The sequence below is a fragment of the Propithecus coquereli genome, unplaced genomic scaffold, assembly GCF_000956105.1.
Source record: "Propithecus coquereli isolate 6110/MARCELLA unplaced genomic scaffold, Pcoq_1.0 Scaffold533, whole genome shotgun sequence".
In the NCBI taxonomy this organism is placed as follows: Eukaryota; Metazoa; Chordata; class Mammalia; order Primates; family Indriidae; genus Propithecus; species Propithecus coquereli.
The window spans coordinates 2,116,411-2,130,636 of record NW_012151208.1 but is presented as its reverse complement, the minus strand read 5'-3'; the positions used below and the strand labels follow the sequence as shown (position 1 = coordinate 2,130,636).

Here is a 14,226-nt window from a genome sequence, read left to right as displayed (position 1 = left end):
ATACAGTTTTTTAAGCTTGTGCTGGCCTCACATTTGCTATGTCACATTGGCCAGAATAAGTCACATGGTGTCCCAGATTCAAGGAATAGAAAAATAGACCTCTCTTTATTTTATGGAAGGGGAAAAACTGTGGCCATTTTTTGCAGTCTACTGCAATCATAATGAGGAACCAATAAAAACAGGGTGAGATTTTTGAATTTTTTTGTTTTTAGTACAATTTACATTTGATTGGAGTCCAGGGAGGAAAGTATATCCTGAAAAATGAATAGAAAAAAATATTTACTAGGAATAATGAAATCACCTTGTGTTAACTTCAGCCTTCCAGTTATTCAGGTCAAAACCTTGGCTCTATCTTCAAGATTAAAAGGAGGCCAGAATCATTGGCCTCTTCTCATTGCCTACACTGGTAACACTCAAGTGCCTGTTAGCTTCTGTTATCCTCACCTGTATTACAGCAGTAGCCTTAGAAATGGGCACACCTCTCCTGCCTCCACATGTGTGCCTGCCAGCTGGAGCCATGCTTTAAAAATATGAGCAAATCTTGCTCTAGACCCTCAAGGGGCTGCTCATTCCTAAAGTCATTACAGTGGCCTCAGGCTCTACCCAATCTGCCTTCCTTTGTCCCACCTACCCTATAACCTTAGCTGCTACAACTCTCCCCCTTATTTGCTCCAGCCTCAAGGACCCTGTGGCTATTTCCTGATTGTGCCAAGCATGCTTCGCTGCAGGGACTTTGCATTGTTCAGTTCCTCTGTGTGGGAACATGCCTCCCCCAAATTTCCTTATGGCTTGTTCCCTTACCCCCAAATTTCCATATAGCTTGCTTCCTTACCTCTTTAGACCTTTTCTCAGATGTTACCTTATCAGCAAGATGTTCCCTGACGTCCTCAGTCAAAATTGCATACCACCCTTTTTGGCTTCTCCATCTGCCTTCCCTCTCATTTTTGTCACCTGTTCATTTATAGAATCCCTCCTCCTGCCAGAATATAAACTTCCCCAGGGCAGGGATTTTTTGTCTGTTTTGTTCAATCCTGTATCCTTGGGGCCTAGAATACTCCCTGACACATATTCTTTTTAGTATATTTCTATGAATGAATAATATCTACTTCATAGAGCTGTGTGGATTTAGTTAGATTAGGGGTCTACAATTTATAGCTTGCTGCCTGTTTTTATAAATAAAGTTTTATTGGACACAGCCATACCCATTCATTTATGCATTGTCTATGGCTGCTTTTGTACTGTAACAGCAGAGTTGAGTGGTTGCAAGAGAGACCTGCAAAGCCTAAAATATTTGCTATCTGGCCCTTTACAGAAAAAGTGCTGATTGCTAAATTAAATGATGTATGCTAAGCACTTAGCACAATATCTGGTACATAGAGAGTAGACAACAAATAGTAACTGCTGCCATAGGTGTTGCAGTTTTTATTATTATTGCTATCAAAAGGACAGTGTGTAATTGCCTAAAAAGATATACTACTTTTCATAGTTATTATCTGCTCTATGACTTTTTGTATTACCAAACTGGAACTTTTTCTTAGTTTTTGTTGTGCATTCTGCTGTAATTTGAGCCGATAAGTAACTAGTTGAGAAATGAATAAATTACCTGTCACACATTGGTAGCAACTTGGAAAACACGGAAGCTTTGTTTAAACACTGAAGGGCAGCTCTGCTAGAGGTGACTCTATCAGTTGTCCATTTGTAATCCTAATTCATGCTCCACACTGCTTCTTGTTATTTTTTGAATAAATGAATGCATGTTGAGGCTTAAATGTTTTAAGGTGCCATTTAAACATAATTTGTAATACCCTAAAATTTGCATGTCATGATAACTCATTTTTTGTTTTTTTAATGTTCCAGGGAATAATAAGTCACAAAGGGAGGAGCTGGACTCCATCCTCTTTCTTTTTGAAGTAAGTTTTGGTTAATTCATTTAGTTTTATGATTCTTTTTGAAAATAAGGTATTTTGGATTTTCATTTTACTTGAAGACAAATAAAAATGGCTATTGATGGACATGTATTTCTTTCTTTCCTTCCTTCTTTCCACTTTTACAAACAATGCTGCAAAGAATTTTCTAGTGACTTTCTTTTTTGCAAACACGTGGGAGAATATTTCCTCTGTGTGGGTACCTAGACGTGAAATTATTAGATGGAATAGCATGTACGTTTAAAAAACTAATAGATTTTGCTAAATTGTTCTCCAAAAAGGTCACACAAACTTATATGACTTATGTAAATTTCTTACCTTAACTAACTCTGCAGATGATTTGTCTTTTTAATATATGTAAATCTGACATGTAAAAACTCACTGTTTTTAATAATATTTTTCTGACTACTAGTGAGGTTGCGATCTTTGTATGTGTCTGTGTATCTGTGTGTGTTGATCATATATTCTCTTCAAAGTTGGAAGAATGTTCGCATATGGTTTTTGATTTATTAGATTTAAAGTCTTTTTTTTTTTGTCCAACTATATTAGACAAATGGCCAGATTACACATAACTGAATAACCACACTCAGAACCAAATTAGAGGTTCTGAAAGTTAATTGTTGATTTTCTAGAATTTATTCATGGTTTGAAGACGAATTGCTTAGGTTGGTGTGAGGAGACAAACTTTATAAATTTAAAGGAAACGCCTAATATGAGCAGCTGCAGAGCTGGCTGGAGGAGGAGGCCACTGGAGAAAGTTCTCTGTGGGTGTATGGTGGGGCGCTTCCTGGGTTTATGGACTAAAACAAGATATGGGAAACCTCCCGCCTAGGACTTGGCTCATGGCTGGTGCTTAATAACTGTGGTTCCCTTTTCTCTCCTTTGAGGGTTATACTCCGTCCCCAGAGTCACAGACATTGATTCACAGCATATTTTGTGGTGGGTATTATGTTTCCTGTGGTCACCGCCCTACGAATGAAACCTTTGTAGAGGAGTTGTTTTTAACAGGAGCTTTAATTAAGTCTGTCACTTAAATATGTATCTGCTGACCATTGTTGTTTGAACTATTCCATTAACTTATTTATTTATGTAATGTTTGATGCATTTACTAAAAAATCTATAACATATATGGCAAGAAGCATGATATGACACCCCCCTGTTCATTTTAAGAGCTCTTTCTCACCTCTGCAGGCAATCACCCCCTGCATTTTGTCATTCTTTCTTTTAAAAAATGATGTTACCACATATATTTGTATCCTTAAATAATCCATTATGTAGTTTTGTTTAGATTTAAGTGTAATAGAAATGGTCTCATATGGTACGTAATCATCTGTGATTTGCTTTTCACACTCAATGTTATTTTCAAGATTTATTCATGTTTTTGAGTTTAGCTCTAGTTTCTTCGTTCCCACTACTGGATTAAGTGAATATGTATGATTTATTTAATTCCTACATTTAGAATATAGGATTTTTTGGTTTTCTTAGTGTTATAGATAGATTGTCTGTGAATGGGCAAACTTTCTAGTTTGTCTGTTTTCCTTGTCTTATTTCACTGGCTCAACCCTCTAGTACATTGGTAAATAGAAGTGATAAAGGTGCTCATCCTGTTTCTGATCTAAAGAGAGTTTTGTTAATGTTTCAACATTAAGAATAATGTTTTCTGGAGCTGGGCACAGAGGCTCACACTTGTAATCCCAGCATTTTGGGAGGCCGAGGTGGGAGGATCTCTTGAGGCCAGGAATTCAAGACCAGCCTGGGCAACATATCAAGACCGACTGACCACACACACACACACACACACTTAAGAAATTAGCCGGGCATGATGGCATGCAACACACACACACACACACACACACACACACACACTCTGTCTCTCTCTCTGTCCCTCTCTCTCTCTCTCTCTCTCAAGAAATTAGCCGGGCATGATGGCATGCACCTGTAGTCACAGCTACTCAGGAGGCTGAGGCAAGAAGATCACCTGAACACAGGGATTCGAAGTTATAGTTAACTATTATTGCCCCATTGCACTTCAGCCTGGGCAAAGTGAGACCCTATCTCTTAAAAAAAAAGAATGTTTTCTGTAAATTTTTGGAACTTTCCCTATTAGATTAAATAAGTTTGTTTCTGTTTCTAATTTTTTTTCCTGCATTGGTTGAGATTATCATATGGTGATTCTTGAGTATTAATGTGGTAAATTGTGGTTCTAGATTTTTGGGTAGACATATATTTTGTTTGCATTTTTGGATCTACGTTCACAACTGAGGTTGGCCTAAATTTCCCTTCTTTAAATTGTTTTTGACTGGTCCTGCTATAAAGGTCATAGAACCTGTTGTCAAGCATTTCTTGTTTTTCTATTATATAAAATAGTTTGTATAATATTGGAATGATCTGTTGTTGGAGTAATTTTCAAGTCTTTCCTATAAAACTGTCTGAAACTGGTGCTGTTTTTTTTAATAGGAAGATTTTTAACCACTCATTCAATTTCTATAATAGTTTTAGGATTATTCAGGTTTTCTGTTTTTTTTCTTGATTCAAGATTGGTAAGTTAAATATTTTTCTAATTATTTAAAGAATTCTAGGAATTCTTATTACCAAAAACTTATTGGCAAAGAAGCTTCTCTTCTTTGAAGGGTCATAATCTCTTCAGTTTTAGCTCCCTTAGATTGCCCTTCATTGTCTTCAAACAGTTGTTATTTGTATTACATGTGTTAGTAGTAGTAGTAGTAGTAGCAATAGTATCTATGTCACACTTTTACTGTTTGCTAGTTGCCATCATAGTAATTTTAAATTCTGTTTTTGTTGTAATTGCAGTTCCTTTAAATGTCTTTTTTTTCTGGCTTCTCTTAAGATCTTTTTCTTAGTCTTTGGTGTTCTGCAGTTTAACCGCAAAATAGCTAGTTGAAGATTTCTTATCTTGCTTGGTATATGTATGCTTCCTCTGTCTCTGTATTCGTGTTTTATCATTTCTATAAAATTCTCAGCTCTTCTCAAATATTGATAATTTTGTATTCTTTCTGGCCATATTTTCTAGGCTTCTTATTTAAATTTCCTGATCTGTTTTCCCTATCTTTAAGCTTACTTATATTTTCTCCTCCTTCAAGCTCTTTGTGTTGCATTCTAGGAAATCACTTCAATTCTTTCTTCCAGTTCACTAGCTCTCTTCATTTGAGTCTAGTCTACTACTTAATAATTTATTGAGCTTTACATTTCAGTGATTTATTTTCATGTTTTAACAGCTCTTTGGTGTTCATATGTGGCTGGTTGCTTTGGATTGTCTCAGGATCCATGTTCATTTTTAGACATCTTTTATTTTCTTAAACATTTACTATATATTTCATATTTTGTATCTGATAATTCTAATATCTCAAGTCTTTACATGCCTAAACTTGCTATTTTGGCTGTTTCTCATTCATGGTGGCTTCTTTTCTTACACATTTGACGATATTTGATTTTGAGATCAGTATTAATTGACCACAGACTTAATACTTGTTAATCCCGGTTTCTCTCAGAGGGTTTGTCTTTGCTTTTGCCTGGAGGCTGGAAATGGGTTTTTCGAGATCACTTTAGCTCCATGTGAAGGTTCTGGTTTATTAAAGGAATTTTAGGTTCCATTCCCTAAACTTACCATATCTAGGGAATGGGGGCTAGAGGGAACAGCATCTGTAGATCCTAGTGCTGGCTTTGGAATTAGCTCCCTGGGACCCTGCATTCTTTTTCTTTTGCATATTGCTCACAGATCAGGTTTTGGCTCATTTTTCTTCTGTCTCCTTCCCTCTTTCCTCTTTGCTCCTACTTCTTCCTTTACCTGTGTTTAATGCCTCGTTAGTTTCTCTGTGCTCTCCAAAGCCCAGCAATGTCTTAAGAATTACATTTGCTGTTGTCGATCTCAAGGCTAGTTGTCCTACAGCAGGAAGGCCCTTCAGTGACCCTAGTTCTGTACCTCCCACAGAGGACATTTCACTACCTTCATGTCCAGAAATTAGGGAGAGTGTTAATACTGATACATTACCATTTACAGAGAATTAATTGCCTATATAATAGAACGAATATATATTATTCAAAGTTTCATAAAGCTTTCATTTTGCATAGTAAATATGAATGAATAATGAGCTTGCGTTACTTTATGCTTATGTTCTCTCTCTCTGCCTGTGGCTTTAGAAGGTAGGTTGTAATTTCTGTGTTTATTCTGGGTGCTAAGTAACTTCATTGCTGCTTTCTACTTTAGTGCCATATAAAGAGATGGTTTATGAGGGTTTGGAGGTGAATGCTTATCAATGTGTAAATAATTGGGAAAAGCTCCTTTTAGAAAAGGTGGAATTATTAACACATGTTAAATCATAAAAGGGATACTGTGTAGGGATGTTCTATAAATAAGAAAAGGATTGGCAGAAAGCATGGGAGTAAGAAGAGTTAAGGCATGAAAGAAGAGTATGTAAAGAGAGCTACTGCCTGCCTTTGTAATTCAGGGGCAAAGTGAAGGGAACCTTTGAAAAATGAAACAGTAGTTTTTAGAGGTAGTGAGCTATTGGAGGCATTACAGTGTTCTGATAAAGTAAGTGATGTGCAATCAAGGCTGCCAGCCCCATCCAGGTCACAGTTTCAGGCAGTGAGCAGACCTTTCCGTCTGCTTTTCTCTCTCGTGGGAGCACTTAACTATCCAGCCACCTTGCCTGTAGCGTCAAATGTGTGTACCACTTAGGCTTTCTGTTATTGGTTCATGGAGATGTTTATCACATTTTAAAAATTGTGGTTATGACTCTACTGTTGCTCTTCTTTTTAAAACATGTTTCATCTGTCACTGCAGGGTATTTCAAATGGAGGTGTGGAGATGATGGTGTGCGACCCCAAAACGTGAATTTACATTGCTATCTTGACCAGAATGTCAATGTTTTATGTGGACTAGCCAGTTTAATCCTTTCCTTCTGAAGTAGGTTCTGTTGTTCCAGTTTTTATACATGAAAGATTGGGGGCTTTGTGGAGTTGGGTGATTTGTCCAAAGTTGCATATTTAGCAAATGGTAGAGTAGGGATTTAACCTCCAGTCTGACTCTAGAACTCATTTTCTTAACTCACTGTGGTGCTGCCTGCTGCTTAGGGGTCTTGATACTGTCCTGCCTCTCAAGCTGCTTTCCACAGGCCATCTGTATCGACACGTACCTATTCTTTACAATTCATTCATTCATCAGACACATTTATTGGGTACAAACTGTGTCAGGCACACATCTAGATGCTGGAGATAAAGCAGTGAGCAAGACAGAGCCTCCTGTCATTCTGGAACATTCGTTAACGTTTCATGGTGAGCTGAAGAGTCCACTGGTAAGAATGAACATGTGGCAGAACTTTAGTAATGACCTCTGAGTTGCAGAAAATTCTGAGTTTGCCCTTTTCAGAAGTGACATTTTGGTCATCACCTCAACTACTCTTGAGGTAGTTACCTGTATAGAGGAAAGGATGGTTTGTGTAGAAATGTAAGGCACCTGGTGAATGGGCCTGAAGGTCAAAATAATTCACTTGACCTTGAAAATCTTCTGGATTCAGTCTCTAGAAGTTATTTTAATGGTACCTGGGATTCATTTTAATGAGGTATGGTAAGCCACACAGACATGAAAATGATTGTAATGAGGGAAGTTATACTCCCAGTCCCCTACAAACAGGAGGCAGGAGGCATGGCTTGCCACATGGGGTCACATGGGGAAACACTGAGGTGAAACTAGCAAGTGGTGGAAAGAGAAAAAGAGAGAAGGAGGGGGTGGTAGAGAGGGAGAGAGGGGAACTGAGGATAGGAGACTTTATTGTGGTTTTTGCAGTAAGGAATGAGCAAGGTAAGGTAAGCAAACTAAGGAGGTTTAGGATTGGATAATTTGCATAATTTCAGCTGACTCTGGGCTGTAGGGGTGGCCCCTACTAGTCCAGTTCCTGGCCCCTGGGTGATTAGGGCAGGGGGATAGAGCCCATAAAGGAAGGTGTTTGGGGTAATGGATTTGGGATTGGTTGGTTTGCATATCAAAAGCCAGTGTTGTTGCTGTGTGGAAGTGCTCTGTCAGGCTCAGGCTTCGCTGCCCTTTTCCCTCTTTTTGCATAGTTTCACTCCTACAAGCTTGGTTTTTGCAATTCTCTTTTTAGGGACTGCCCTTTGCTCTTCTCATCTGGCCCATTCTTTTAGGCTCTATTCAAACCCACTAATTTCTTCTGGCAACTCCAGCTAGATGTGCTTCTTTTTTCCTCTGAACCTATATAATAACACTGTCATGTGTTGCCATTTGATTACAGCTGGATATTCTTAGTTATCTCTTAATGTGGCTACGTCATAGCTTCTTAATGAGACCATAAAAAGTTCCTGAGGCCAGCAATCATTACTTATAATCCTTTGTGTCTCCCACAGTGATGTGCACTTGTTAATATTTGTTGTTGGATTAAAGTCTATTAAATTCTCAATTTATCTTCCATGGGGTTAGCTACAGGTTGAGTATCCCTTATCTGAAATGCTTGGGACCAAAAGTGTATTGGATTTTGGATTTTTTCGGAGCTTGGAATATTTGTATATACAAAATGAGATATGTTGGGGACAGGACCCAAGTCTAAATACGAAATTCGTTTGTTTCATATATGCCCTTATATGCATAGCCTGAAGGTAATTTTATATAATATTTTTAATAATTTTGTGTATGTAACAAAGTTTTGACTGTGACAAACCATGTGAGGTCAGGTGTGGATTTTCCACTTGTGGCATCATATTGATGCTTAAAAAGTTTAGGAATTTTGGAGCATTTTGGATTTCAGATTTTTAGATCAGGGATGCCCAACTTGTATTTGGTGTTTTTATGTTAAAAACATTTTCACCTAAAAAGGATAGGATAAAGGTATCCGAAGATCTGTCTAGGCTTAGATCAGGCTTTGATACTAACAAGCTGTGTGGCCTTGATTGAAGTGCTTAACCTTTTTTTTACCTTGGCTTCCATGTCTATAAAGTGACAAACCTCTGACATGACAAATGTAGCTTTGCTTGAAGTCTCAAAGGTAGAAGTCTTCAAAACAAAAAGTTCATGGGGGAAGTCATTTTAGCATGAAATTTAGTTTTACACTTTCATTAGTTTTCAATATTAAATCAACTTGACTCTGAATAGCCTTTGAGAATCTAAACATATCAGATGCTTTATCTCTAGACCATTGTTGCCCACTCTGTGATGATGGGAGGGAGTATTCTTTATCTGCACAGTCCAATTAGGTAATCACAAGCCACATAGGGAACTGAGTGCTTGAAATGAAGCTAGTATAACTGAGGGACTTAATTTTTAATTTTAAATACTTTTATTTGATTCAAATTTAAAATTCAATGGCCACATGCAGCTAGTGGCTACTGTATTGCATAGAGAAGCTCTAGAGTCTTCCAGTAGAGCCTTGTTATATTGTTTGAAAGACCATTCCTCTTTGCTAAACACTCAGTTAAATCCTTAGTATCTTGTATATCTGGGTTGTTGTACGGCAAGGGGACTTTAAAGTTTAGGGTTTTACTGAAATGGTTTCTCTGGGTTTCTTGTTATTACCAAAGTGCCCTTGGCCCGGGGGAATCAACATTTACCTCTACAGGCTGGAGAAGCAAGGCTCTAAAGCGGCCTTCTGCAAACCCACAAAATTGAAAAGCCATGCACAATTTCATTCTACTGTTTCCATGCTTGTTTTAAGATGAATATAATGTTTAATAATGGCTATTCAAATTCCTTAGTACTTCATCTCCCCACCACACCTTCCATCTTTCTCCACCCATCTCTCTACCAAGATAAAGAAAACAGTTTGGTGTCATTTCAGAATGATGTGCCGTGTCTCTTCTTCATCCCCCCTTTGGTAGGGGGAGATTCGAGTTTGAGAAGCATTGACATAAGAGGCAAACTGCAGCAGGTGACATGCAGGCTTCTTACAGGGCATATAGAGGAAGGGCAGTAATACTGTGGACACTAACTTTTGTTTTTCTTTTACCATTGTAGATTCCAATTTGATTGTTTGAGGTTTACTGCCTCGTATGTCCTGACTCCCTTCCCTTCCAGCGGCGTGCTGGTGATGCTGGATTTTCAGCACCACTCACGTGTGCACAGTCTTGCTGGGTGTAGTTATGTTTGGGAGTCATAATTTGACTAGCGGTGAATCCAGGGTTGTAGTGGAATCTGTGTCTTACTTTAATGGAATTCAGCACTGGGTATCTTGTTCTTCGTTGCTCCAAGTAAGTTTATATAGATAGTGGGTTTAGCCTCTAATTTTTTTCCTCAAAGTAGGAGGAAAGGACTTTTAATGGCTTTCCTGATAATAGTAACACAGCTGGATTCAGTACAGCGCTTGGAGTTGTGCAAAAGAAGGTGGAACAGTGGCTGGTTTTACTCTCTATATCGTTGCTTTGGTATATACAAGCCAATAATTTGAATGTTGGTTTTATTTCTCATACAAATGCATTTATTTATAACTTTTCACATTTAATAGCACCATTCTACTTCAGGTGTTAGTAGTGAATTGCCTGAACAAAAATTAGAATTTCGAATATGATAGGATTACAAACATTTGTGAAATTTGTTTCCCTTTTTTATTTCCCTCCTTCTCCTCCTCTCTCTCCCTACTTCCCTCTGCTTCTTTTGTTGGAACTGTGTATCTTTCATAATTCTTTGAAAATGAAAACAAATCAGCAGCCCCTGTGGAGCTTCAGTGAAATGCTTGGGCTAAATCCTAGGCAAGGCAACACATGCAGGCCAGGTGTCCTACAGGATTAAGTAACAGTCCCTTTTCTTTCTTTTTATAATGGCTAATGCCTTTTCAATACACAGCAAGGCAGCAGAATCATATTTTTACAATTAACTAGTTTCCACAGCCCCTGCGTTCCTTTGCTTTTGTTTGTTGTTACTTATTCCAGGATGTGCAGTGTGCAAATACACTTGTGTGCTGCTCCCTCTCCCCATACTGATGTGAAGAACTTTCTTCCACAGACCTCTCAGGCTGTTATTGCTTTTTATTTCTTTTTCCCATAAGGACCACTTTACTGTTATTGAGTGAAGAAGGGACAAGAACAAATAAAATGAACAAGATAAGCAGATTCTTCTTAAATCCTTGGAATTTAAGTTCTTATTGAGGATTTCAAATATTTGGATGCTTCAGTGGATTTTTTCTTTTAAAATAATGATTCCAAGTTTGAATGCAGCTCCTGGGTCACTGTCCTAATTCTAAATGACTGATTGCAATTGAGAAAAAGCCAGTATTAATTCAAATTTCCTGGCGAACATAACATTTTTGAAAGAAATAAGCCGACACAGACACCCATCTCCAGTCCCCAAAGCCTCCCCGAGTTCCAGTTGGTAAGGAAAATGAATGCCACCAGTTATCATGACAAGACTATTGGGTCACATTTATGACATGGTGGGTATATTTTAATGTGTTATAAATATTTTAAATTATAATAGAAGTGTATAATCATTCTGGCTTTCTTTATAATGCTAGTCATACTTGTGATTTTTATTGATGTTGAACTCTTGGTCGGGAGCGACCCCAAATGATAGCATTGTTGTTATGGCATAGTGTGATCTGCTCTAAGATACTCCTTGAGCCTTGCTCTGCAGGAATATAGTAGAGGGCCAGGTGGCCAGTGTGCCCTTTCTCACTGGTCTCTCGTGTTGCCTGTGGTGGTGAATTAGCTCTGTAATTGCTCCTCAGTCCTCTGTTCTGTTCTGGAAACTTGGGAAATAATAAAACACAAGCATAGCATGTGGTTATTCTGGTGTCTGCTTTTGATTGTGAAATGTTTGTGATCTCTACAAACTGGAAGATGGAAAGAAAATATAAACATCTAGTCTGTTCTGGAGATTCTTTGAATGCATTGTTCCTAGTTAAAATTTGAGTATCTTACAACAGCATGTTAATAATTTAAATTAGATCACAAGTGTTTTGAGTAGAAAGGAGCCATTTTCAGTGGACAGTGTAACTGTCAAATTTAATACTCAAGACTGCAGTCTCCCTTTTGCATCAAGACTTACAGGTGAGAAACTTGGGATTGACCCAACAGGATATACCGAATTACTCAATTCACCTTGGGGGAAGGGGAACTAGAGACAAGATGTTCGTGGAAGTTTGAAATTACATTCTTGTGATTATGTGTTGCAGTCCAGGTGCTCTAAGCTTCCTGGCATGCTGGCCTTCCTCATGAAGTGTGCCACTTGACTTGTTGGTAGCTGACACTCTCGAGGAGATCCTGTAGAAGGCAGCACTAGCAAAAATGCTTCCAAGAATATTTTAAGGTCAGATGGTAGAAACTGCATCAGGGCTAAAGATATGGACAATTCACAATAAAACTTGAGCATGTTGTATTTATTGTTAGAGCAGCAGAAGATATGTAAGGAGCTTTTTTTCTCCCTTGAAGTTAATTAAAATTAATGTGTTAATGCAATTTGGATGGGTTGGTTTCTTTTTTATGCACATTTGGGAGAGAGTTGTACAAATACTTACCATCTCGTAAATTTTCTATGGATTGTTTTCTGTTTGGCTGTGTAGTGTGGTGGCTGTTACAGAGTGACACCTAGTGTTTGATGTGTTTGTGACACGGGACAGGTTGGAAAGAAGAGTCTGGCTTTGAAGCCTTCCATGCATGGGCTGTTGCTGCAGACCTTGGGCATTTGCTGAGTGAACTTGACAGGGCGACCAGTCCCTAGCGGACCTGCAAGTGTATGACACTTTCTAATGGTGCTGAGGCAGGAATTTAAATCCTCTAAGTTTCTAGGGTGGTGGGGACCAGGTAGTGGATTCTCACTGGGACTTTGTTATTTCTCTACTCATCACTTATGTGGAAACTCTCTGAAAGTGAATTACTTTTCTTTTTCTAAAAAATGGCACGAAAAGACAGCCAACTAGTTATGCTGATACCAAAATTGAAGAAATCTGAAAAATGCGGTAATTTTTAGCCAGAAAATGGAAGCTTACATGAAATGAAGAATAGCATGGCAGATTTGGTTGTGACTGAGATCTCCTATGTGAGATTCTTCTCTTGAATTTATTTTAGTGAGTACTTTATTCAGGGCAAAACCCACATATTATGGGTAGAATTATGTGCTACTAATTTGGGGATTTGTGAAGGTCGCCGAATGTTCTCTCATTAAAAGTGAAGAGTCTAGTGCAATTTGATTTTCTTTAAAAAGAGATTAACCTTTGCCTGTTCCTAAGCAAAGTAAAAAAATAACCCCTTGAAATTTATCAAATGCCTATGCTTCCAAATTTTTGAATATTGTACTTTTTTGTACCTAATGAAAATGTTTTGAATATTGCATTTGAGTACCTAATACAGTAGTGTTCCTTCTTTTCTGTGATTTTGCTTTTTGAGGTTTCAGTTACTTTCAGTCAACTTAGGTCCAGAAAGATTAAATGGAAAATTACAGAAATAAACGATTCATAAGTTTTAAATTGTGTTCCTTTCTGAGTAGTGTGATGAAATGTCTCGCTATTCTGTGCCATCTTGCTTGGGATGTGAATCATCCTTCCCTTTGTCCAGCGTATCCACAGTGTGTATGTACACCACCTGTTAGTCACTTAGTAGCTGTCTAGATTACCAGGTGAACTGTTGTGGTATCACAGTGCTTGTGTTTAGGTAACCCTTATTTTACTTAATAATGGCTTCAAGGCTCAAGATATGCCAGTTTGGATATGCCGAAGAGAAACTGTAAAATGCTTCCTTTAGGTGAAAAGATGAAAATTCTTAATAAGAAAGGAAAAAAATCATACACTGAGATTGCTAAGATCCTACAGTAAGAATGAATCTTCTATCCATGAAATTGTGAAGAAGGAAGAAGAAATTTGTGTATAGTATATATAGGGTTTGGTACTATCTGTGGTTTTAGGCATCCACTGTGGTGGGTCTTGGAATGTATCCCCCCCAGATAAGGGGGGACTACTGTAAAAATGTTTTCGTATCTGTTTGTCTATTTATTTTTTTCAATATTGATAGTATTTTTCTGCACTTTGTGGTTCCATACATCTTGGGCTGGTGCTGATACTCTCTTGCCCCTGTCTTGTGCCTCTCCAGCTGAGAAGCATGTTGGTGAAGGGTCTGGTTGAGGTGGGCTCCTCACAGGTGATGTTTGAGTTTGGTCTTAAAGACTGAAACGGATGTGATGAGATGGAGCTGTGCTTTCTTTACTCCCTAACAGTGTGGCTAGTGATTAGATAATTGCACTATACTGGAAGGCATTGCTGGTCTATGAAGAAAAGCATTACTTTTTTAGCTAAAAATGTAGTCATTTTATTTTTAAGACTACCCAGTTCTTCATTTAAGCTCCATTTAT

The 14,226-nt window shown here is 38.0% G+C and overlaps 1 protein-coding gene across 1 annotated transcript in view; it reads left to right on the top strand.

Moving 5' to 3' along the window:
- RALGAPA2 (Ral GTPase activating protein, alpha subunit 2 (catalytic)) overlaps positions 1–14,226 on the top strand; it is a 303,038-nt gene that overhangs the window by 30,409 nt on the left and 258,403 nt on the right. Inside the window, exon 3 of the mRNA XM_012657226.1 lies at positions 1,858–1,910. Coding sequence (XP_012512680.1) covers positions 1,858–1,910 — 53 coding nt within the window. The remainder of the gene's footprint in view (positions 1–1,857; positions 1,911–14,226) is intronic.